Here is a 26,824-nt window from a genome sequence, read left to right on the forward strand (position 1 = left end):
CCACTTTGCCACAGTATTCTGTTGTATTGGTGCTTGAGGTTGCGTCAGTGTTTGCTATTTCGGTATGGGAGCTTGCTGCTGTTGTTGTGCTTGTCATGTTGGATACTGTGTGAGATCTTGGGCATAATAGTCAGGTGTCTGTACTGTATGATGGAGGCTGTGTTGCCCTCCCACCTTGGGACCTGCCAATTCTGTTGTATCCCTCACCTGCTTCTACATAACTCAGCAATGTGTCTCATCTTCCCACATGCGCAACATTGCTGAGGTAGTCCTCCAAATCTGGGTTGTCCCTCATTAAACCCTCCTCCTTGCGTAACTGGAAATCCAACCCCTCACCTTTTAGATGCACCCCTTCTTTCCCGTGTCCAGTGATTGTACTATCCCCTTCCTGCAAAGCTTCCTCCTGCCATTTGCTATGCATCTTATGTAACCACCACCTCTCCACTTGTTAACATTGCTCCTTCCATTTAGAATTTCGAGAGTTCTGAAAAAAACGAACTTTGCTTCTATCATTCTGCAAGTTTCCTTCTGACTTTGTCCCGTAACTGAATCCTCTGTCCATGGCTTTGCTTCCATCCCCAGTAGGTTCTTCAACTGCCTTTGCACTGTCTCGGGTAATCCCTGACACGATATGTGATAAATGGCTATGGTTTTGTCCAACGGTTCACAAGTCTCAATGCACCAGCACTCTTGAATCTCCTGAATGGAAGCGACTGGGTCTTCATCCTCCCGCATTTTTTGCATCATGTTCGCACTCATGAGCACCCTCCATACATCTTCCCTGCAGTTATTAAATGGTGCGCCGTCATGAGCCGTGTTCTGTGTAGTTAGTCCAGGGTATCCCGCCTGTTTCCAAATGTCATTGGCTTTCCCCAATATGGTAGCGAGCAAGATTTTATGTCTGTCACTGCTGTCATTCCTGCTGTCATTCTTTCTTGCTCATAAATCAGTTTTCCGACCCCTGATGTTAATGAGGGTGACTTGCATCTTGGATTATCTTTGTCCATTTGTGGCCAGGCTATGTATTGTGGCCGCCGTGCCCCTTTTTCTAGCAATGGAAATTGTGCGAGTCTATGCCCTTGGCTTTTGTGAAGGCACCAGTCATGCTCACTTTCTTTCGTTCTGGTTACTTCTAAACTATGCGATCGCCCCTTTGAACGCTAGGGTCGTGTCACAGGTTCAGGCTTTTTCCCTTCTGGTTCTCCCACATTGGACCGCTCTATTCCCTTTCCAGGTGGACGCCCATTGAGGGGCCTCGCGCAGCTCTCCTCGTCCTCATTTTCACTCTCCTCATCCTCATTTTCACTCTCCTCCCTTTCCTCGTCCGCACAGTGTCCCACAACTATCCTCACTTTCTTAGTCACTTTCCTAGTCACTTTCTTAGTCTCGCTATCTTCAAAATCTAGTTGTTAATTGGAGGATTTACCCATTCATTGCCTTCAGTACTTTCTCCAATAGGCTTGGCTCCTCTCTCTGTGAAGATCTGACTACACTCCTTTTCACGTTACAAATAGTACCACTGTCCCTCCTGCTTCCATACAGGCTACTGATCCTCTCTCATCTCTTCCCTCTCATCTTCATCTGGAAGAGTGATTTTCTTTTTTTTTTTCCATCATCTCCTCCATTTCTCTAAAGCACCTCTCCCAGCTCCACTTTCCTGCTTCTGTTCCCTACTGCTCTCCTTCCCTCGACATGTGTGCTACTTCACAAGCCTTTGAACTTCCTTTTGCAATATCTTTCAGCTTCTTTTTCTGTCTCTCCCTTTCTTCTTCTATCTCCCTTGTTCTTTTCCTCTTCTTCTTCCCCTTCTTTCCTTTGTTTTCTCAGTCTTTCCCTGACTTTGTTCTCCTTTTCCCCTTTTGGTTCCCTTCTTATTTCTTGTTGATTCCTTTCTTTCCCCTTCTTTCAGTTCCTCCATTATTTCTTCCCATCTTTCTTCCACCCTCTGTAAGGAACTCATGGTGGTAACAGTGAAGCCGGACACAAGTGATCACAGTTCAAGGGTGTTTGTTAAACTGTATAGATAGGTTGGAAAAAACGCCTAGTCTAAACCTAACTCTAAGATGGGAGCAAGCTATGACCATCAAAGAATAATAAGGCAGTACTAGTGAAGTCTTGTCAAATAAAAGGGCCTATACTAAAAAATAAACTATTGGCAATCCTTAAAACTAAATACAAAAAGAGTGTGGCATAGGGTTCATGAGAAAGAAAGAAGTGTTCACATATGTCGGGATGTGGTAGCTGGAGTACCCCTTCCCCACTTTTTGAGCACGGGACAAGTCCGGACTCCTGAGCACAGCACACTCTTGAGCTTTCCCAGCAAGAGACTACAGTTCCCTTCTCAGGTATCAGGATATTCGGTGGTTCAGTCTCTTTTATACAAAAATAATTCTCTTGCCTTCGAGGACCTGACATGTTCAAAATAACCATACAAAAATGTCCTTTCCAGATGTACGTTGGGTGATGACTGTTCACCCCTGGATTCCCCTCTTCCGGGTTCAGACCCTGCTCGAATGTTAGCCTTCCTCTGTCAGGTTCACTAGGGCTTTTTCCTAAACAATTTCACCTGTTGTATTCAAAAGTCTAAATGTTCTTTTAGACAATCCACTGTGGACATCCCTCTGTCGAGTCACTCTTCTCAAGACAATGTTCGTTGAGGCATCGTGCTTCGCCCTGTTCTGCAGGCATCCCTCCCTCTGGTTCACGTTTGCCATCCCACAGTTTCTTATACTTTCACACTATGTGGCATTTGCTTCCCTTACTTTTTCAATTACTTGTTGGTGAAAGACCTTAGACTGTACAGGGGGTTTTGCTAGACCCCTGTATGACCACTTTGACCTTTTCCTTGCGGCTCATCTAAGGCCTTCTGGTATCGGTAGTTTCAACAATAGAGGAATCAGTGTCTCCAGGGAGCACCCACGTGGTGCCGGACCCCTCTGTAGTTGAGGTGCTAACAGTTCTTTGATTTTCCCTTATTTGCCTTCGCAACTTTTGTCCAACATAGTTTGGTTTCTTATCAGTTCTCCTTTCGTCTCACCGGCTGTGATGAACCGATTGGCTGTTCTTGTGTTTGCAGACAAGGACGGTACCACATTAGCAAGTGTCTCTCCCTATCCTGGTTCTCAGTTAGGAGGGCTCTGTGTATGGTTGAAGTCTGCTGCAACACACGCTGGCTATTGTTTGCGGTCTTATGATTCCTTTCACAGAGGCTTTGTGGGTCGGGCTCGAAAGGGGCAAGGTCGTTTCGCTCCACGTTGCCCTTTCAGTTCTCGCCGCCTTTCTCCTCCTCTTGAACTGTCGCTCTGGGATAGCTGATATGTTGTGCACTCTCGTGCTCCACCTTTTATCCCTGTGGGGAAGGGAAAGGGCTGTCGGTTCTGGTCAATTGCCTGACTTTCCCTGACCCTTGTGTTGGGACATGTCGGGTAACGTCTCTGGTGTTATGTTTTGTGAGAAAGTGTTTGTGTCGGGGAAAGGGGGTGGTAGAGTTTCTGAGTATGCTACGTGGTAGGATGGGGTAAAGGTGTTCTAAGAAGAGAATACCGTGTCTCACCTGTCAAGTCCCACTTCAACTCCCTGAAGATTTTCTACCCCCCCCCCCTTTCCCCTGCCCCCATCCAGGTGCAGGTGATCCTCCTGGACTGGTCCACCCCTAGGAACTGGATCCAATAGCGATGGCCATGTCCTGTTCACCTGGATGACAGATCCCTGAGGACTAGTCAGGGAGACACCTTCAGGTTTTTCACACTTTCTTCTGTCATTTCTCAGATTTCTACTCTCCCTGTTGTTTTTTAGCTTCATTTTCTTTCTCTGGGAACATGTCTATCCCTTCTGTCCAATTTAAGTAATATCTGTCGACCCACTCATTCGGTGTGATTACTGTCCCTTCTCTGCTGTCCTGCCTAGTCTTCTGTCTGTGTCCCTCCCTCAGTCTGTCTGCTTGGCCTGCAGCTCGCAGTGCTCTTTACACTCTTCCTGTATAGACCCTGGTTTCTGGTTATTTGACTTGGCTCCATTTATTGCATCCTCAGTAGTATACGTGGATGGCGCATATACAGGGTAAGTATAGCCTGCCACTGCTTTTCATTCTTTCAGTGGGTAAACCCCTGTCCTTCGTCTGGCTGATCGATGCTCTGGGGAGGTGGAGGAGCCGTGGGTGCCACACCCTCCCCTTTATGCTGATTAAGCATCCACTCCCTATGGGGTGGATCCTCCACCTCCTCCCCAAATATCTTCCATAGCACCAAAATGGCTAACGTATTCTGTAAAGTATGTGGTCATGTGTTGCAGCACATATTTTGTAAGACTGGCCTCCTGCGACCAGGCTTCAACCATTTTGTCCACTGTCTCATGAGCCTATTCTGCGGTATACTTGCAAATATTAGGCATATCCCATGGAAGGGACTTGCACAGGTGTAAAAGAGGAATGTCTCCCATGGTGGCATGTCAGGGGCTTGACTGCCGATACTTACCAGACCTTTAAAACTCTCTTCCACTCACAATTTCTCATCAAGATTTTCTACAGTTTTCAACATTTAAAAAAAAAAAAATGTTTTTACCCCCCTTTCCAGCCCCTCTCGGCTTCAACACCACCATTTGGGCGTACACCACAAACACCACCCATGCTTAGGACTCCTCTTCCTGAGCACAAACCAAAACTCCACATGCTCCTATGACATAAACCAATGCAAACAAAACCTTGTTTTCGCAACTTTAAACCAACTTCTCACTCTTGCTCTGTTATCCCAACCTGCTGATTAACAAAAACGTCTTCCGTCAATTCCCCAAACTCTTCTGATAGCCTGGCACCAGCAATATCTACACACATGGACATATGCGTGCATCCTCAACACAATAGGCAAGAAACGCCTCCCACCCCCCATGGCCGTCTTCCTGTCAAGGTATCCTTCTCTTACTGCCCCTTGCGACGTGGCACTTTCTTCCATGCCCTTGTCACAGGGTTACTCTACTTTTTAAATTTTTTTTTTTTTTTTTTTTTTATTTTCTTTTCAAAACTGTAATACCCCTTCTCAGGGTTTAAGGCACTACCTTCCGTAACAATGGCTAAAGATAAACCCTCATAAATGAACTCTTTATCACTTTCTACCAAACTTAAACAACAAATGCCCATTGCGCAACCAAATCCCTCCCACCTTGTTTGTCAAATCGATGCTCTTATACTTCTGTGGATCGGCCGAAGTCTTCAGCATCGCTCCTACCTCAACCGGCCACTCCGCCTTCCGGCCTGTGGGTTGTCCCACAGGTAGCAGGCAGGGTTTTCTCCAAAGGCGGCTCCTGATGACCATCTCAGTTCACTCTCCGCAGGTCACATCATAGTCACCAGCATCGCGGCGGGAGAAGACGATATTTCTGAGGGCATTAGCCAACCGTCCTCTGCTACCACATGTAAAGATGGGATGGAAAACTCTGGGTAAAGCAGAAAGGACAGGCTGGGAAATCCGATGCCCAATAACGTGAGAGTCTGAAGAATTTGACAAAGACCAGTTTTATTTACAATCTATATTACGGGGATATCTGTGGACATCAAGAAAATCTCAAAGCTCCTAATTACGTTCAGGCTTGACATTTTAAAAGCAAGAATTACGTCACAACTGACCATCATATTCTAGATTACAAAAACCTATGAGGTTAAGGGAATCGTCAAGTATGTATTCTGACCTATCTGGTGGCTCTACCTGAGACCACCTAGAAATGGAGGCTTTTAATTGAAAAAGAAACCAGAATATGGGGACTACAAATCCCACAATTCCCTGTACTGGGATGAGGTGCAGGGATTCAGAGGTACTGAACTGCAAAGTACAGTCTAACGGTTCTAATGACCCACACCTGAGCGGGACTTTATATGAGGCTCCCTCAAGTGCAGGCGATTGGAACAAGAAGGTGGAGAGGCAATGTTGCAGGCTGCAGTTGCAGCAACAGGAGTGGGAAACGGAAGACGCCGGAACCGCCTCTGTATCTGAAGAAAGTGCCGGTCCTGAGTGGGTCTTCGTGTTTGCAGATAAAAAAATGCAGAGGTCATGCAGTGGGAAGTGCTGTTTTGGAAGGCTTTCCCTGTGCAGATAGAGAGAGACTCTCCTGATTTGCGTGTCTTGCGCCAGTGGCTGGCAAGCACTTTAGGAGCGAGAAGAACTCCTTTCCCGAGTGGCGTGAGCTGCGGGAAATTGACGGAAGTCGTTGGTCATACAGAAAGCAGTAGAAGCAGAGTTGGAAGCAGCAGCAGATCGAGCGGACACGTATAAGGAATCCGTGAGTTTACAGTTGCTAAGTAATCCCGTAACGCTTGTAGTTGGCTGCTTGCTATTTTCTCTTATTTTGAATAAAAGCGAATTATATTTGTGTTATAATAATGTTGACAACGGACAAGAAAGGAAAGGTTACTATGACGCAAGCCAAGAATGTTGTCAAAGCGGAGAAAGAGCAATATTGAACCAAAGTAGAAACATACACTGCCAAAGCCAAAAAAGCGCAATATTGAAACGAGCTAATTATAACCATCATTGCCAAAGCCAAGAAGGCAGTACCAAAGTCGGCTAATTGTAACCATTATTGCCGGAGCAAAGAAGATGCAGAAGTTGAAGGAGACATCAACCAGCATTGCTTAAGCCAAGGAGGGGCCAGTGTAACACAGAATCATTGTCAGCAGTTGTACAAAGTGTCATGGAGAGGAGAATAACTTGCATTGCCTGTGGTAAATACAACAGTGGAACAAACGGCACCAATGTCTCATGTTTTCTCAGAAGAAGTTCTGAATTTTGATGTTGAGAGTGGAACACTTTTTTTTTCAAAAGATTTGAAGTAAACCTCACAACAGACTTGTAGTAGTGATGGGAGCTTTTGTCCTGGAAGATGAGTATACCAGGATAGGAACCTGTTAGTGCACCAGTAAGACATCATTGAAGTATTGCATTGTGGTTGAAAGTTGAGAAGTAGAACTTGTGTTGGAACCTTTTTATTGTGGTGCAATCATCCTGACAAATAATTGTTGATAACCTAGCAGAATTGTGATTGTTTTCTAAAGGAGAAGAAACTGTGTACAACTTTTGGTCTATACATGAAGACACATACTTTCATCTGATTGAACTTTTGTTAAAAGTCCAAGTGAATGACATTTGGAGTAAGGCTAACGTTATGATAAAAACTTGGTTATCAGAAGGAACCTGCATATTTGAAAGTTTAATTGAAATTCCTGCTTTGAACCTAGGGAAGGGGAGCACCCAGGTTACAAAGATACAGATACCAGGTTTAAGTTTAATATAACTGTTATTTCTGTTACATTTGGATTGCCAGTGATTACCTTTACGTTTGGTGTATGCATAAGTGTGAGGGACAGATTCCTTTTATTGGAGTGTTTTCCTTAGTTATTTTGATAAGCAGGGGAATCCTCTTTAGGTTTGGGATGGTGAGGTGTTTGTAACACCCTTTTAAGTTATTAAAATGGCTACTTGTGAAAAACCTTTTACCAACTTTTCCACCTCAATTTCTGATCCCTCAGTTAACCATCTGATTCGCCAGGCCCCAAACCAGTACTTGGTATACCTTGAATCTTTGCCCTGAGACTCGTTTGGAATGAAGGCCTCAGCCTGTCTGTCCCTGAGGCTAAAGAATAGCCATTATTCTCCACCTGCAAGTCACGTGGGTGGAGACCACATTTTGGATTATTCTGCTCATTAACTAGGATTTTAGCCCTTATTAATGCAGGTGTCTTTACCTTTTCTGACTGCTAGAAACTTGTTTGAGTAATTTTTTCCCAATATTAAGCCTTAGTCCATGGGAATCTGACCTTTTAGTGTTATTTGTTTCTTTGCTGAATCTGAGAGAAATGTCTCGCGCCTGGCACTGTCCTAGTCTGTTCTCTTGGGTGCCAATCTAAACCTTCCCTGTTCACAATGCCCTTGACAAGGGCTGTGCAATTATTTTCGGGGCTGTTCAGGTCTTAATTTTCTGCTGATCCAGTGAATCTGATCCTCCTGCAGCATCGAGATTTCTTGATGTCTCGCGTTTACTTGGACATGGTTGCACCGTCCATCTTATTTAAAACAGCCACCCTTTCTTGTTGCATTCCTGCCTTAAGCAAGCTTTATATGTATCCTTATGCGTCTTGCATTTCAGCCTATATATGGAGCCTCTGTTTCCTAGCCTATTGGATGCTAGCATATTCTTCATGTCTAAAGACAGTTTTGACCTATTGTCAGTGTAGCTTCTTGTGCTAATGCATCTACGTGTGTCAGTTCCAGCAAACGCATCATTTGCTTTTGTCATCTTGGTTACAGCATGGTCATACCCACCATAGCCTGAAAATTCAGCTCGTCTTCGATCGTTCAGGGTAGGGTCGATAGGTTTGCCTTAATGAGTAGCGCCTCTCGCATCTGCGGTATGGCGACGAGGAGGAGGCAGGTGCCATGAATGATATTAATTTCTATGATATCTAGACTGGAAGGGGCTGACGTAATGCATGACCCATTCATTAAGAAAGCTGGAACACAAACATGTCCCAAGTGTGGGGAGGAGAATGCGGGACTCGTACACATGTTCTGGGCATGCCTGGAAATACGGAAGTTCTGGAGGGAGGTGGCGCTCCAACTGCCCGAGAAAGAAATTAGGTTGGATGTAGGGTCCCTATGGGCATGTATGGTGTGGGGGTTTCCCCAGACCGCGTAAGCTGAATCATGCGAGCAAACTCAGGGACTTGGCATATATACTGGCGAAGCGCAGAATAGCCATGAGCTGGAAAGCAAACGGGAACCCAGGGTGGAAGTCTGGTGGCATGACGTCCTGAAATGGGCTGATGCCGAAACATTGGCGTTGGCAGCGGCAGTCCAGAGAGGGGGAGAGGATGAAGCTGAGACATTGACAGCATGGAGGCATCTAGTAGTTACATTGTCAGGGCCGGCCCAGACTGGAAGAGGACTCATCAGAGGATGTAGAAGAAGGCGAGACCCCAGAACAAAGAAGAGAAGGAGATGATGTGGGATAGGCTCTGGGTAGGGGGGGTGGGTAGCGGATAGACAGTAGACCTACAAGACCATACGATGCTAGTAATGTTTAACATGTCTGCTGTGCTGTTTGTTTTGTTTGTTGAAACGAAAAAAATTGTTTGGGAAAAAAAATGAATGATCCATTCATTTGCCTTTCAACACCTATCCCTGATGTTGGGGAATGACGAAACAAACCTTTAAAATGTGTTAAATTGTTCACAAAGCTTAATGAAACAATGCACACCAGGAGGTACTTTTTGCTCGAACAATTGGTGCCACGCCAGAACAAAACTGTCTGCCCCATGGTATACTCGAGCTCTATCTAAGAAATGCCAGGGCAAGGCTAACCAGAACCCCTTTCTATCCATCATCCATCAAGGCTTTCGGTTCCAAATGGTAGACCCTGATATCCAAAACCAAGGCTACTTATTACAGCGCCATCATTACGGTAGCCTCTAACTGGAGCAAAGCCCTATTTGCAGCAGTCTTAACACTGCTCAAACACGACACCACACCCATAGACGCCACAATCCTGGGAGAAGTATTTGTATTTTATTGATTTATAAAGCGCCTTACGCCAAAGCGCTGTACAAAGAACAACATGATACATAAAACATGAACGATAAACTGTTGAAGCATACCAATATGAATCCATCAAACAACAAAACAATGGAAAGAGCAATTAACTGAAAGAGGGGGGTAAGGGAGGAGGGACAGGTTGGGGGTGGAGTGAAGGAGGAGGAGGGTGTCATGATGCCTACCTCCAAGGAGCCAGGTCCGACCCAGCAACCCCAGAGCCAGGCATCATTCGCCCCCCGGGAAGTGCCAGCGGGCCCAAGCTGGGGCCCTTTGGACACAGTCCTGGCGCCTTAGGCGCCAGGCTCATGTTGGACCTCTGTCCTGGCGCCTTAGGCGCCAGGCTCATAAAGCTAGACATGTGTTCAAGTGTTTTAATGTGCACTTACCTGATGCAGACCATGCTGCTACATCCAGGCCCTATTGAGGCCTGAATGGAACTACTTTACCTGTGGGACTACTTTCCACCTGGGTGTGGTCGGGGAAGGATACATACCTGATCGGTGGAAGGATACATACCTGGAACTTCTTCCAAAGCTATTTAAACCACGCCCGATCAGCAACTCACGCTTCGCGTTGTTCTGCTCCTCGCAGCTGGACGCTCACCGTGTCAGCTCCTGCATCTGGACTTCAGCCACGCCTGTCAGCATCCTGGGTCATCTGCAAAGGGAGATAAGAGAGAATTGGAGAGAAAGAAGACCTTACCTTCTAAAGCTGTATCACGGAGACATCACACCGACGACCCTGAAAGGGAAGACATCATTTTTAAAAGCATTTCGCTTCGATCGCTGCAGCGCTGCATTTCACTCACCTTTCCGGGGCACCTCCATCTTCAGCAGCGATCATCCGGATCCGCAGCCACTTCCCAGAGCCTAGAGAGAAAAAGACAAGAACACAAGGTGAGAGAAGGAAGGGAATAGGAAAAGCTCAGTTTCCTTCTAAGACGTACCTGTTGGGTCATTCCCATTTAATTTCGGGTCCTGCCGCTTCCTGGCATTCCGGACCCCGGCCCCTATGGGGAAAAAGACAAAGACATTGAATGAGCGAATGCAAAGACATTACCCGAACGCTCATCCAGAACTTACCTGTCATTTATTGGAACTGCACGTTTCACTTCGGGTCGGCGCCATATCTCCGGCATTCCGAACCCCGGCACCTAAGGGGAAAAAGACATAAGCGTTAGCGCTTGCTGCAATAAGACAATGAACATTATTATTAAGCTTGAACTTTTGAACTTGCAACAGAACTCTTACAGCGCCTTACCTGAATAGTCAAGCTTATTTGAACTTCCATCAAACCTCAATTCAGTGAAGTAACTGGGTTTCAACGCGCCCCTGCATCAGAAGCAGGATGGAGAACTCCTCCTTCCAGACCCTAAGGGGAATATTCCTACGAGCCAGAGAAGCCAGAGTAGAGGGCCCCTACCTGTCCATCTTCAGAGTCCTGCGCTTCACCATTGGAGAAGCTTCAGCACTCAAAGCCAAACCTGCGCCTCCGTGGGAATCAGGTGAGCGTGACAGAGGGCAAGAGGGGGGAAAGGGAGGGAGGAAAAGGGGGGTAGCGGAGGGGATGGAAGGGAGAGAGTCAGGGAAAGAGAAGAAGGGGGGGGAACTAGAAGGGGATAGGGGATTCAAGGAGGAGGATAAAGAAGAGATTTCAGGGAAGTGCGGACTGAAGGGAAGGTGGGGGAAGAACGGATGGCAAGAGGAAGGGAGTTCCAGTGTAAAGGAGCGAAGAGCTGGAAGGAGCGAAAACGGGAGGAGGCACAGGGAGGAGTAGGTGAAGTGAGAAGTAAATGGTCAGCTGATCGGAGGGAACGGGAGGGAGAGTAGAATGAGAGAAGGGAGGAGAGATAGGGGGGGGCAAGACCATGAAGAGATTTGAAGACAAGACAGAGAAATTGAAATTTAAGGTGAGTGAAAAGGAAGCCAGCCAAGGTAGGAGAGAGAGGAAGAGATGGAATCACGGGAGGTAAGGAGACAAAGGGTGCGTACAGCAGAGTGGTAGATAGATTTAAGAGGGGCAAGGTGAGAATTAGGGAGTCCAAAGAGTAAGGAAGAGCAGTAGAAGAGGCGGGAGAAGATGAGGGAGGAGATTAAGAGTTTAGTAGCGTGGAAAGTGAGAGAGGGGTGGATTTTGCGAATATTGAAGAGGTGGAAGCGGCAGGAGCGAGAAGTGAGGGAGATATTAATAATAATAATAAATTGTGTGTTGGGAGAAGGAGAGAGAGGAGTCGAAGAGAAGTGTGAGGATATCCATATGTTTGAATAGATCCATACCCTCTGGATCCACATTGAAGGTTTCTTTAAAACCAAAAGCTCACAACCATGACATACTGCAGTCCTTTACATGCTCCCACCCCAACACACAGCCCCTTCGCATGCATGCACTCATGCATAAATGGATATATCAATCCTAGCTTTTTTCTACCTACCTGCTGGTCACATGATCACCTTGCCCTCAGCTGGGACTATTGCCACCACCACACACTGAATCTACGTAATCACTGCGCCACTTGTAACTGCGCCGATGAAAATGTGGACGCCAATTGCGGCTCAGTGATCAAATCACTTTACCCACGTCCCCACCCCGCATTCCCCTGGGGGCACACAAATGAGTGTGACATTTTTGTATATTTCCCACACACTGACTCGGGTGGCCTGCCCTGAGCCTTGCATGCAGGAACCACCTGACTGGCACGAGTGCTGTCTTCAGAAATCTCACAGAATGGGAGGAGGCGGGAATGGACTTTTTGATTCCCTGCTTGCCTCTTAAACCTATGCTGTCAGGGTAGTGCCATTTGGACTCCTTGCAGAACCTGGATGTGTCGCTGCACACCACCCCACCAGCTTTGCCTTGACCCTCAGATGGCACAGTTTCTGGCTGCAATTCATGCCAGGTTGAATTACATTTTAATTTTAAAATGACACTTGTACCTTTTCACTTAGCACAAAAAATAAGAGGACGGGGTGGTGCCCTTGCATCCACACACGTCACCCCTGAAGGTGTGTATGTATGTATTTGGGTGATTTTAAATTGAACCTAGTTATAAAGCAGATAAGTGTTGCACATAAGGGTGGGGAGGGAATCGTCCCGTCAGCTCGTGTCATTTTTATTAGTGCCACCTGTTACTTCCTGAAGTGCAGGAGGGAGGGGCATCCTGTTTGTTCAACAATACGAAGTTCCAAAGTTTGGGGGTGAATCTTGAACGCCTGCTCCCTAGTCGTCTTGATGAAGTCTGGAAATGTCATTGCTTCTGGTGTTGCGGTGCAGCCAGATGGTACGCTGTCGCATACGCCAGTGCTTTGAAGGTGATGCAGGCTGTTCTGAAGGTGGTTTAGCTATGGAGCAGCAACTAATGAATTTGCTCTAGTGGCCGGTGCTCCAAGTCCTGCGAAAAGGCACGCGTCTGCATGCTGGACAGTGTTGTGGTTTGGAAGCCTCCCAGGATAGCCTGGCTTTGTGATGACTGGCTTAATTCTACGAAGACGTGATAGCTGATGCCAGGTTGTCTTTGACAAAGAGGACTCAGTAGATAATGACTGTCAGGAACTTTGCACTAGGTGAAAGTTAATACGAGAAATCTTCACCCTTTTGTCAGCCAATTCTGGTTTGTGGTGTTTTTCGAGGTGCCTTGTAGATGGATGAACTGTATTATTTGGGGTACATTAAGCAGGCACCTTAAAAACTAGGCTAGTGTGATGGGAGTAGCAGTCGTTCCGCTGATGCCATCGATGCAGTTGACCTTCAGAGCTGTGTGCAGTTAGTGTATTGGTGGATATTGATGATGGAATTTGCAAGGCTGTCACAACAGTGGCTTCATCTTTAGATTGCAGATGACTGGGTTATCAGATCTCTGTATGAAACATCACAGTTCCCAGGGGGTTGTTTGTGTCTGTAGGTGCTTATCTGAGTGAGTGGTGCTTGATCAGGTAGGAGTTGTGCCAGCAGATGAGTGAGATGTTGAATTCCATACATGTGTAGACGGTGTTGAGCAGTGTTTTATGTCCGATTGTGTAGCATGCAGGTGAGTGTTTGAGCAGGGCTAGAAGGCAGGGAAACTCTTTGGCCACAGCTAGCAAAATGAGATAAAAAATTCTTAGTGATTCCACTAACTGAGTGACCTGGGATGCAAAATGGTATTTGACTCTTGGTGAGTAAAAAATAGTGTGTTCTGTGTATGTATAGAATTGAGGTGGTGAGTGACTTTTATGGCTGGATAGTAGCTTGCAACTTTTGTTTCACCCTGCAGTGACACTTTTGTCCTTTTTATTTTCCAATGTAAATGTTGGACCCAATAAGTGTACACTGTAAGCGCAGTGGTATCTTGCAATCCACTGAATGCAAATCTTTCTTAGTGCTACCAATTCCATATCCTGGGAGACCATTGTAACTTGGCCCTGGAGTTAAATGGTCAGACTATTTGAAATGTTCTGTACTTAATTAAAAACATATATATTTCTTGTGCTCCCAGGGAACGAACTTAAGATTGGATAAGCAGCTCCTTGGTATCCAGCAATAAACAGTGAGCAGGAGCTACCACGGTGGTACAAGGCGCTACTACATCGCCTTGTGCAAATCTAACATCCACATATGATGCAAAAATGTGTGCCCTTATGCCTTTTAAATGTTATATAGATGTTCCTAATGTTAAGGCATGGATTGTTTCAATGGCACAGAGCTAAATTCACATAGGTGTGATTGTTCTGCATCATTTGCCCTGGGGAGCAGAAAGTAGCTCCTGGTAGAAGCTAACCAGGCTCTACTGGGCTAGAAGCAGGAGCTAAATAGCTCCCAGCTCCCCTCAATCTGTATATGAACAGGGTTAAATTCCTTCTTGCTGTCTGCACCGGCCTACAATGCCTTTGCCTATTTGCACTTGTGGGTGTCAAATTAGCATGGCTGGTCCGACTGATCCCTGTATCTTCACAAAGGCCCTTGATCTGTATGTTCTTAATCAAGATTTCCCCTCTATCCCCTCCCCCTTGAGGGGGGAAAAAATGTGAGCTACACCATTTCCTCATATGTGGTTGGGTGAACTTTCAGAGTGTTCTACTATTCTCTTAGCACATCTTGTGTTTGGGGACACTTCATCTTTTGTGCAAGGTCTGCTTTCAAATACCTTAAGCAGTTGAGAAGGTCCTCCTTTGGTCAATAGGCCATAGCTCAATTTCAGAGATGGTGATTATTCATTTGGGTTCTCTTGCGCTCCATGTGTGGTGTGGTTTTAAATTCCAGAGCTAGAAGAGGGTGCTTTCAATGATTGATCCTTTTCAGCAATAGAACGATTATACCTCACGTACAGCAGAGCATGTCCAGAGATGCTGGTGGGATAAGTTCTGATCTATAGTAAAGGGCGTGTGGCTCTTTATTTTCTCTGTGATTTTTTAATTTTATTTATTTGTTTTTTTGATTTGTGCTAAGATTTGTGAAGTGGACAAGGAGGAACTGCTTTAGATTATAGCGGGTAGTGGCACTTGCCCTCTTGCAACGTGCAAGTCCAGAAATATCACAGGGCAGGTTCTTTATCTCTAGGCAGGCAAAGGTTCAATCCCTTCCATCCCACACTCTTGTAGGCATATGCACTCTCTGCCATCCCACCAGCTAGAAATGCAGGTGGCTATGCAAGAATTGAAAAGTATGACTTAACATGATCATAAGTGAGCATGTCAGCTGGCGGCTCTCTGCAGCTCTACCAGTTTTATTGATGACTGGGACAAAGTTCACTGATCAGTGTTATTGCTAGTTCCTGGACCCATGGATCAACAGTAATTGCAGTTTAACCTCAGTTTCAGGTCCTATGTTTCATGCAGTGCATGACGGGACTCTGTTTCCGAGTTAAGCAGATACCGTTTTGCTCCCGCGTCACTTGCCATTACTGGAACCTCTGTGGGCTCTACGGGCATCACTGGGGACAGCAGTGCTCGAGGTCTCAGGTTTTGCGTTTCCAGTAATGCAGAGTATATTTGGGGGTGTTGTAGTTTATAAGCAAAGGTGCAGCAGATATTGTGTTTCAGGCAGCTACCCTGTGTCACTGCTGCCGGTGCCACTCTTCCAGTGTTTACGTTTTGTTTGAAGGAAAAGTTGTTGATTGCATTACATTTGTGCAGCTATTCGATGGATCATCTGTTGTTGGGATTTACTTTAGGTTTTTTTCTTGTCTATGGATGGTTTTTCTTGTTGGGATGCTTGTGTATACCAGCATTCCTTTGTCTTTTCTTTGTTAGTCGTTGGTGTTCATAGTATGGTTGAGCATATCTAGCAGTATGTGTGATGGGTTGGTGTTGTGTGGTCAGTCCAGTCTGGTTTTAGCGGTGGGAGGCTGATGACATCTGATGCATAGAATACCAAGTCATGAAGGTTGCTTTCATGGGTGTTTGGGGGGTGGGTACATGGAGAGGGAGGAGGTATGTAGATTGCAGTGATTTTGATGGTATCCAGGAGATTGAGGAGGGCTGTCTTCATTCTTTCCTGGGGTCCAGGCATATTGAAGACGTCTTGGACCATGATGTTGTCCATTTCTGCCTTGATTTCATTGAGGAAAGCTTTGTTGATTGGGGTTATGCACAACACGTTCCTTTTTGAGTAGGATAAACTGAGTTGATGGATTGATTTAATTTGATAGCAATAGTGCCTGCACACTCTTCCCTTCCTTATCCCAAGATTAAAATGGATGCATTACAATTGAATCTGTACTGCACATTTACAACTGTTAACTGTCTTGGACCAGTCGCTAGATTGGTAATCGCATGCTAACACTGTTCCACAAGATGCATACTATTGCAAACCTAAAGGTTTTGTTACTAACCTTGAGGGTAATATTCTTTGGGTAGCGTTATGTGTTTGTCCAATGTCTTACTGTTGCCTAAATGGAGGGAAAACTGTAGTGATGCCCCTCGTAAGTGCAGGCAAAATGTGCTAATTGACTAAATTGTCTGTGTCTCCAGTAAACTGACATATATCTAGCATTTCTATAGCCATTCCCCAGACGAGTTTCTAAGGGGTCATGTAGAACGCACCATAGAGAACATTTATAAATGGAAGTGGTTGCCATGTACATAATTGTTCAAATTGTGTACCTACTGTCAATTTTGAAACATAATTTTCACCTTTGTTTTTCTGGAAAGTTAATCGTTTTGAGATTCCTCTGGGTATTGAGGAAGAAGACACGACCACACATGTACGGCTGCTGGGACTGCTTACAGCGTGCAGGTTTTATAACTCTAGGTGGGTTTGCTTTTGGACTAAAATATGGCCAGATATTTGTGAAATTGTAGGGATGAAATCTCTGCTTACGTGAGGTGCTATTATTGTCTGGTGGTATGGAGTCTCCTCTTCAGTTCACCCAATCTAATATTTTGGTCAACACATAGCTTGTTGACATTGCTCATGAATCGACATTAAATTTGCTTGTTGCAGTTAGCTGCCCTGTGGCTGGACTTTATGGAAGAGATTCCCAAATGGGGGTGAAGGCGCAAAGGCAGAAGTGCACCATGGCTGCATACAACGTCGTGCAATGGGTGAATGGGCCACGCATGATTGTGCATTACCCACTTCAAGATGCCAGTAAGGCACTAGTAAACTGGAGATGAGCTGGGGGAGGGACAGTGAGCTTGTTAAAGTGAGTGGAGTAGGAGGGGGGCAGAATGGTGGCATTGAGCGCAGTAATGAGAGGAATTATGTGGGGGGGGGCCCAATTTAGTCAAATGTATGGGAGCTGCAAAGAGGGAATTCAAAGGAGATAGAGGGCTTATTCAGGGCAGGGGTGAAGTCCTCTTGCAGGGTGTATGCGTAGGGCTCGCAGGAGATTGAGGTGTGGACTATGGGTGGGTTGAAGCGGGATATCCTGAGACCATCGTTACTCGATCCGCCCTTTAATAGGTTGCAAGATTATTTTTAAAACATTTTTTAAACGGAGTGGGTTTATTGGACATTATTTCGACTACTTGCACAGTAACGAGCAGTTGCTGCAGCTAAGTGGCGTATTTTACATGGTATTGGTAAATTGTGATAAGTTTGTCTTGTGGAAGAATCGGCGATGATCAGTCGGCTTGGGGAGGAAAAAGGGGGGATGAAAGGATATGCATCCGTTCTGCGATGGAGGCTGAGAATACGTTATGTCTCCATTCATTTCGCACGTTTCTTCGTTTTTGTTTCCTTTCGTTTAATTTCATACCCTTACTATAATATCCTTTTAATTTCAGCTGGGACATTAAAACATATAAAGCTCATAACGTTTTATGATCCTGCCATTGGAAGATGGCATCGGTTAGGATTACAGGTGCAGTGTATGGGACCTCAGTTTTTAGAAATGATGGTGCATTGGTGGATAGGAAGGCGCAGCATTGGATTGCTGGCACTAACATTGCTGACCTTTTTCTTTGAGGCTTGGGCGACCGTAAGTGTCATTTGGTCTGGGAACTTGAACAATGATCTTGAATGTACATCTGGAAAGTTACTGGTATGTGTGGAAAGAGGCATGCGATGCCAGGCTATGGCTGGACTGGACATTATTGGGAAGTTCTAGGACAGGTGATTGATGGGTGCATCTGCGTCGAATACGGAGTAATAATACAACCATGGAAGAGGACTTCTTAAGGCCACACTTAAAGAGGAGCATGGTGTATTCGCCCATTTAGTCAAGATAGTTCTGTGTGCGTGTTGTGGTAAGTCCAACTTAGGACAGTCCTGTTTCAGCTTTATTAAAGAAAAGAAAATGCCTCACCTAGCCCTATTTCTAAGATCTTCCTACACTGGAAAATAACAAAATGATGCTAGTCTGATTGTTTTACAAAAATAAAACTTGTCCTGTGTCGAAACCTATGCTGCCCTGCCGGTTGACCCCACTACTAGTAACGGAAACAAAACGTAGCCTTGGGTAGTAGATTTTTACTCTTCTTCTCCCACCCAACCCCCGTCTTGGCATGTGCAGGCGGTTGCATGACACCCCCCACCCCCTTCCCAAAAGTATCTCTTGAATAGTTCCCCAAGGATTCAAGCTTTGGCCTGCTCGTACAGTGCCAAGCAAGTTCCTTGGTTTTCAACACAATGCAAAGGGAGAACTCCTGTGCTTCTCGACAGTCTGGCGTATCTGAAAAAGGGAATTCCTGAAATGGGACATTTGGGTTTGTAACTCTTTCAACCTTGCAACTGGTCGCTCTGGTTCCCACCTCCAGTGCGTTGCAGAGGCTTTCGAGTTTCTCTTGGTCTAGCATGGACCTTTAGCCTCCACTGATAGTTTTGGTCTGTTGTGGTTTTCCACCTTCCGTGAGTGGCTTTAGCTTTCAGCTCAGACTGGGCTTTTGGCTTTCTGCCTGCTTTCACCCTCTTTACGAGCTTGTGCTTTCAGGTGCACCCTGCTGTGGCCTTTCATTGGTTTCAGCTTCACCCACTCTGCCTGATTGTATTCTTTGGTTTCTCGCAGCCCCACAGGGGCCCTCTTTAACCTTGTCCATAGCACCTTCACTCCTTTTTTGAGTGCTTTTTGCATTTTGGCTGCCCTCTCCTTGGTGTGAACCGCGTACCTACTTATCCACTGTGTTCTACGTCAGGGAAGCAGCAACTTTGGTGGCCGTGGAACTGCGCTTCTCGGGTCATCTGTTACTTCATTTCAGTTCTCCATCCAGGTGCCATGGTTAGAGTACGCCGGCGTGCTGCAGCGGTATGCTCTCTTTGTCAGAGACCTCTTTCACTGGGCTTCTGCCCTACTGGGATGTGCAACGTTCCGCTTCCACAGGCTCTGAGTTACCGCTGCCCAGCACACCTTCAGGATGTGCTGGATCCATGCTACAGCATGGTCTTCCGCTGTATGCAGCTTTGCCCGGACAGGCCTCCACTATGGCTGGTTCATTCCGCAGCAGAGACTCCATCATAAGTAAGGGTCTCAGCCCTTTTCTCGATCCTCTCTGCAACGAGAGGAACACCACCCTTGGTTTCAGGTTTCAGGTTTTGTGTTTGGGCAACGAGGAGGGGGTCGGCAGCCAAACCAAGTTCATCGAAGGGTCCTTGCACATTAGTATTGTGACTAGTCCCCATGTTTCCAATAAACTCTTGGACGCTGATGTTAAGGAAGGTCTTACAAACCTCTCGCCTGGGAATTCCATGTCCCCTAAGGGGGAGGCCGGGCAACACCCAAAGTGAGATTCCGCTTGCTCTGTCCCATGGGGAGTGTTTTGCATAGCAGGCTCACCTCCCTAGAGAAGGGACAAACTCCCTAGAAGAGTTGGTTTCCTTTCTTCATGGCACTATAACCTTTAAGGATGGGATCTTTGGGATCTTTGGTGCAAGCTGGTTGCTACTGAAGGGTGAGAAGTGGGTATGCTGTCTATTTTGTATTGTGTTGGGTTGTAATACAATCAAATGTGACTTTTGCTGCTCTTCAGATTAAAGTACTGCGGAAGGATTGTCGGTAGGAATGTTAAAAAAAAAAAAAAAAAAAAAATATATATATATATAATACCGTAGAAGTCTCTGTATTCTCCCCAACATTGAATCAGGACCAAATCCATACCTTAACGGCATGTGACAATTTTTACCGACTTTCATTCTGACGCCTATGAAATACCCAAACCTGGGGACCTGGGGGGGGGAGAGGTGAAGGGGGAGGTATCCCCGCGATAACCCGTAGGAGCCGATGAGCATACTGTTCACCCTTATGCCTGCAGTAGGAGCCCTGCCAATTTGGCCCTAGAAATCAGATTTATGGTCTTCCGGATATTGTCAGAGCCATGCCTAACCTTTTATAAATCCCACCTGGTCGTCTTGAACCAGGGCCGGCAGGACCGCCTCAGTCCTGTTACACAATATTTTGCCCAAGGCCTTAAAATCAACATTAAGTAACAGGATCGACCTGTAGGAAGAGCACAATGATGGATCCTTGCCCTCTTTCTGGAGCACCACAATGATTGCCCTCATCCTAACAGGGAGACTCTTCCCATGCCAATACTGCATTTAAGACTCACCAAATGGGGAGCCAGAGCCGACCTATACTGCTAATAAAATTTCACCGGAGAAGCCATCACTACCCGGAGCAGTGGCTCCCTTCATGTCCTTAATTGTTTGCAGAACTCCTTCATCTCTACCGGCCTCTCTAATCCTTCAGCAACGTCCTTGGAGATTCCAGGGATCTGCCGCTGGTCAACATAATGTGAATTATGGGACCCGTCTCCTGAATATTCTGCAGTATAAAGGTGCTTGTAAAATGACTTGCATTCCTCCCCAATGCTTTGTCATCCTGGATCCCGCGGATGTCCGAACACTACCATTTTCTTTTCCCTCTCCTCTCAACTTCCTAGTTAAGATTTTAGAATAAGCAGTTTCTTCTCGATATCCTGAACCAACAAAGCCTTGAGCTGGCTCTTGTAATGCTCGAGTTGGCTAGCTGCTGCCCGGGAAAGGGAAGAGCCCCGGCAGCCTCCCAGTTGTAGTGCTGCTATCTTGTCCCTCACTCAACCTCTCCTCCTGTTGAGCCCTTTCCCTCTTCTTCCGGGCACCAATGCGGAGGAAGACCCCTCGGATAGTGGCCTTGAATCCCTTCCACAGTGTTTGAACCCCCCGCCTATATCATTGTTTTCAAAATATTCCTTAATATCGGAGAGTATGGCCTGCGCAGTTTCCCTGTCCCTAAGGAGATCAGCGTTGCAGATCCCTTTGCCTTTTCAGGACACTGGTCGCCCAATTCGTCAAGACATTTCTCATCAATTAGATGGTCTGACCACAGAACCAGATCTACCGGGGACTCCAGGACCTGCCCCCTTAACGTATCATCCTTGCCAACCTTGACATATTATGTCAATTATGGACCTGGGAAAAGTATGTGAAGGGCCTGTTCACCCCCTCCCGCAAGACGTTCAATTAAAGAATCCAAAATGCCCAGCTCCCTGTTCACCCCATGGAAACGTGTAGAAACATCATCCTTCACCGCGTTCAGAACCATGTTGAAGTCCACCCCCCAACCCCCACTCCACTATCAAGGGACCCTCGCCGTATTGTCCCAGCTTAGATTTAAGCCCCTCCCAGAAGGGCAACTTACCCACATTGGGGGAATAGACTGTACCAAATGTCAGACTTCCCTGCAATTTACCTCTAATGAAAACCTATCTGCCTTCACGGTCTATCATTTCAGCCTCTGCCAAAAAGCTCTGTTGGCTAGAAAGAAGGAAGGCTGCCCCCCTTTTCTTTGTTGCATCCGAGGAGCTATAGAGTCTGCCTAATGTGTTTGCCTGAATGGATGGTTCCCTACCTGAGACCCAATGTGTTTCCTGAACCATAACCACATGCAGTTTCGCCCTTTGAAACTCCCTCAGTAGTAGTGACCATTTATTCGGTGAGTACACTCCTCTAGCATTAAGAGAGCCTATAGTCAAATTAACTGCTGGCAGTTCACTCCCATTACCACCTCCCTTAGAACCCCTCTTCCTCTATGTGTAACCTCAAAACTTCAGACTGCGCTTTAATAACCAATACCTCTTAAACATCAAAAACTCCCCCTCGCAACTCTGCGTAACCCCCTTTGCCCTGACCGTCTCTTCCCCTCAGCATCCAGTCCTGAACTGCAACCAGTGTAGCCAGAACCGGACCACCAGTTGTCCCCCGACCATTGGACCAAAATATCGCAATGCAACCTCTCACCGCCCCATTTCCCAATAGACTCCCAAAACTGCCCCCCAGAATCTTGAATGCGCTAGCAAGTTCACTTGTCCACCCCTTATCCGGTGTTCAACTGGCTTCGCCCTCCACGTGTCCCTCCATTCTGTCCACTTGCCCCATCGGTTCTCCCTTCATTCTCTGAATATTGTCCTCTGACACCAGTTTATACTGGAGACTGTCGTACTCCAACACCATTGAAAAGGTCTGCGACCCCGCCGCCCTTCTGGGTCCAAGCTGCACCCCTGGTCACACTGCACTCAACAGCAGCAGGGGGGGGCATGAACCCCGGGCCAACTCTGCAAATCGATGGCCTGGGGCAACTAAGCTCCTTGTCGAGGGGCTAATAATCCCCTCGCTTGGCACACAGCAGCCGTCTGCAGTTTGGCAAGGTCTGCAGCCCACACTCTTCGTGCAGATAAGCTACAATACTATTTCCTTCAACGCTCCCACACCGCTGGCACTGGTGTCTTCACTCTCCTAGGTTGCGGGTGTTATGCCAGGGGAGGGGGACCCAGTGCAGAACGGGCTGAGCCCCTGCTCATGGGCCACCACGGCCTACAGCCCACGCTGTCGGATAGAAATATGTGCTGTAGCGCAGCTGCGGCCGCCTGCTCCACACACTCTTGGCCTGCCTGGTTGCGCTGGTTAGTTTACTTGGAGCACAGGCAGACGATTCGCCCGTAATTTCGAACGGCTGGGCAGCAGGTCAACACCACACTGCTGCCACCATCCAAACACTTCCGGGAGTGTGGGCGGTGGGCTCGGGTGCTGTTTCGGCGCGGCGTTTGGAGAGCAGCGAAGATTGGAGCGCCATTTGCTACGTCCCCTGGTGGCCTCTTGTCAATTTGCTTTAAAAAAAAAAGTGTGCCAGACCAAGCCAAAAGAGATGCACTTGAAACAAAGATTTTAGTTCTAGCTGAATTCATTGGAGCAAGAAGAAAATCAGACAATGGTACAAGATTGTAAAATTTGCCAAGCAAGGAGCCCACACAAGATTTTGACCGTCTATGAAAGTAGCAGATACATCGCTGGGATTACAAGGAATGGGAGTGAGCCTCTATGAGAATGTATAGGTCTTTCTGATTTTAAATTTTTAGTTGAAGCTTCAGTTTGTTTTGGTCCTACTAAATGGTTTTCGTATATAGGGTTCTGGAGTAGACCTCGGCACTACTGATATAAAGTGTACTCTTGCCACTAGCTCATCCCTCCGCTCCATCTAATAGCCCTGTTCATTTGGTGTAAGTGTGCACAACTTGTCAGATGTCTTGATGAGATCAATTATGTCTTTCACATGCCCAGCTAGACCCAAGACATTGTGACGTTTACTCTGCAGATTTGCCAGGGACCTGATTTTCATGAATCTTGTCATTATAGGAGAGCGGCTATGCAACCTTGAAGACTTTTCTCCTGGCAGTGGTACATATAGCAGACATGGCTATATTTATGCTTCCTTGTCCGGGTGTGTGGTGAAGAAAAGTGATAATGGAATGGTAAGGAAGGCACTTGTGTTTTTTTATTTATTCTGAAACCTGCTCAGATGGGATGTAGGTTCTTGAATCCATTTTTCACCCTCCCCTTGAAATTAGGTTCCTGGTGAGGCTTAAATAAAACCCACTTAGCGAGAGTGCGGGTGGGGGAGAAATGTTGACCCTGTAAAAGAGCTTCCAGATAATATCATCTGGTGTTCTCAGGTAAAGTGTTTGTGACTCAAAGGTATGGTGCTGCTTGACCTACAACCGGAAATGGAAATCAGGGAGGGGAGGTGCGGACAACATCTAGGGACGGTGGGTAGTTTTGTCTCCCGCAAAAGTCTTCAAATTAATTTTGATCGGCAAGTGCTGTTAAGTTGTGCCTTTTTATCAATTCATCTTCTAGCTGTTTACCCACTCCAACAAAAATGGACAACATGCAGTGTAAATACAACAGTAGCTAAATGCAATTTTAAAAATCAAACTTAAATAAGATTGAGGAAGGTTTGCTCCATATTGCAGTTTTACTTTGTTTTGTTTCTCGCATCAGTCTTGTTGAAATGAGTGGCACAGTTAATTGCTCAAAGATTGGACAGGTTAGTGGTGGTAAAGCTGCTTGAATTCCACTCACAATATGTTATTCAACCACATAGTTATGAAAAATTTTACATGTTTAATCCATTCCCATAATTACTTTTGAACACTGAATAAAAGTTCGTTTTTACAGTGTGTAGGGAAAGAGTAGACGTCTGGAAGTGATCTGTGTAACCTGACCAAAACACGTCCTGTGCTGATGTTACCTTGCTTGACACATCTTCTAATGCAAAAAACATGCACTTTATTGTGATAAATTGCCTTTGAGTGGCAGTAAATTTAAAAAATGCTGCTATTATTTAGGTAGTTTAAGGAACCATATGCGATAGTGATGAAATGCAAGACCTCTCATCCAAGAAGTAACCAAATGGTCCTAGTCAATCCCTGAAGTTTGGATATTTGCTCCTATACTATTTTGGAATTAGGTTGAGCTAGCATTCTTGTTAATGCAGCCAGTCCCATCCTCTCGTCCCAACACCAACCGGTTTATAGGATATCCTCAGTTCACTGGAATCAAATGTGTTTTGTTTGGATATCCTGAAAACATGAAATGGATTTTGCTCTCTGGGGGCTAGACTTGAATAACCCGGTGACTGGTAGTAATTTTAGATCGGTTGCTGTCACAATGCAACATGATTATAGAGCTTTCTGTCATTCAAGAGTGGTAGAGAAAATAGAATCCTGCGTTTATTTTTTTTGTTTTTTTTTTTGTTTATCACATCACGTTATTAAATTCAAACTTAAAACCAATGAGAGTACAGTGCAAAATAGAGATATATTGCAGGAAATACATTGAATGAGCAACTAATTTATCAAGGCTCTTGATCCAAAATCGTGCGATGTGCAGGCATTCTCAACGTATATGAAAAAATTTCCTGATCAACTTGCCACATTGCAGGCAGCGCTGGTGAGTTGCCCAGCCACATCTAAAAAGCAGCATACGCGAGTAGTACGTCCTATATAGGACCTTAAGTTGGACAAGTCAGAATCTGGTATAGATTTGTACTTCTCGTGGGAACACCAAGTTCTTAGGTTATATGGGGGCCTACATGTGTTTCCCATTTAGTCTTGAGGTTGGATAACTTGTGAGTTGTGAAAGATGTTATGATCTGGTATAATGTGGAGGTGACCTTAGTGGTGATCCATTTCCCCCAACAAATTTGCCTCCAAGGGTGAGCACTCTGGGATCGCCTGAAAATCTCTGAACTGTGCCTGCAGGATGTGATTGATTTGAACAAGAAGATATCTCTGAGTCTGGCAGCCTCTGTTTGCTTTGGGGATCCATAAAGGGGAAGAACGCCCCTCCTACCATCACCACGCCCACAACTTACAGTTAAGCCATACCTTAAATATTTCAGGTAGATTCTTGGTTGTGCCAGCGTCGGCTTGTTGGCCCATCCTTTGAATCGCGTCTTTCCAAATCTTGACTCTGTGTTGTGTAATACAAGGAAGAGTAGTTTCTCCCTCGCCCCCACCTTCGTATAAAACCTGTATCGGCGCTATCCCTTTCATCCAGTCCCTTTCGGCTTGTGGGGCAGACTGATATCATTGTGTAGCCAAAACATTAGTAGTTACTAGTTGGCTTGCCCACTAATAATATAGCTTTATAGACCTGCAGCGAGGACCGTACGGTGTTATGGCCTGAGCAAAGCGAGGGACTTTAACAAGGTATGAGGGACCATAACGCCCGGTACGGCCCTCGCTGCAGGTCTATAAAGCTATTAGAACACCCTCAGTATTTTTATTAAATAAGAAAAAATACCAGAAGGGTGTTATAATTGGGGAAAGTAACTGCAGGTGTGACTTTTTTTTTTTTTTTTTTTTTTTTATGCAGGGAAATGTAGGGCTAAAGTAGTTAGAAATGTAAATATGGGTGTTTCTTCATATAAGCCATACATACTGTTTCAATAACATTTAGCAGGTAGTAAATGCAAGGATTCAACACTGTTTGAACTTTACTTACTTTTGTAGGTAGATGTTAATGTTGTTTCAGCCTTTTCACTGTTATGTAGGTCAAAAGAAAGCATTTTGTTTATTTCCGTGAGGGGAGAGGGGGAGGGGGGGGCTACGTTAAGCATGGTCGCACAGCAATATGGCAGATAAACAATTGGAGGTGCAGAATGGGACCTGGGTGTAATAGGAGAGCAGAGGACAAAACAAACTTTGTTCACGATGTCTGAGGGGACGGGGACACGTTGGGCATGCTCGGCACAGTACAGCCAGCAGATACCCTATGTCAAATGTAGTGTTGCCAGTGCGATATGGGACACGGGTGAATTATGAAGGCGGCCACCTAAAAGAGCATTTTTTCAGATATATTCTGTGAGGGGGCAGGGCCACGTCAGGCAGGCTCGCAAGGCAACGCAGGACATTAACTGTCTAGCTGCTCATGTACATCTTTGTTACCCTTTTCTCACCGAATGGCTGTTGGCACTGGTTTTGTAACTACTATTGTGTGCATTTACTGCGGGCTGCGTTCACAGCTGCTGTAAAGCAACCACAGGCGCCATGTTTGTGAAAATGGCTCCTGGTCTTCTATTT

The 26,824-nt window shown here is 45.9% G+C and overlaps 1 protein-coding gene across 1 annotated transcript in view; it reads left to right on the top strand.

Annotated features, from left to right (window-relative positions):
- EXOSC1 (exosome component 1) overlaps positions 1 to 26,824 on the top strand; it is a 182,871-nt gene that overhangs the window by 19,266 nt on the left and 136,781 nt on the right. The window contains exon 2 of the mRNA XM_069611579.1: positions 23,595 to 23,710. Within this exon, the coding sequence (XP_069467680.1) occupies positions 23,595 to 23,710 (116 nt within the window). The remainder of the gene's footprint in view (positions 1 to 23,594; positions 23,711 to 26,824) is intronic.

Source organism: Ambystoma mexicanum, chromosome 8 (assembly GCF_040938575.1).
Source record: "Ambystoma mexicanum isolate Mex_15411 chromosome 8, UKY_AmexF1_1, whole genome shotgun sequence".
Classification (NCBI taxonomy): domain Eukaryota; kingdom Metazoa; phylum Chordata; class Amphibia; order Caudata; family Ambystomatidae; genus Ambystoma; species Ambystoma mexicanum.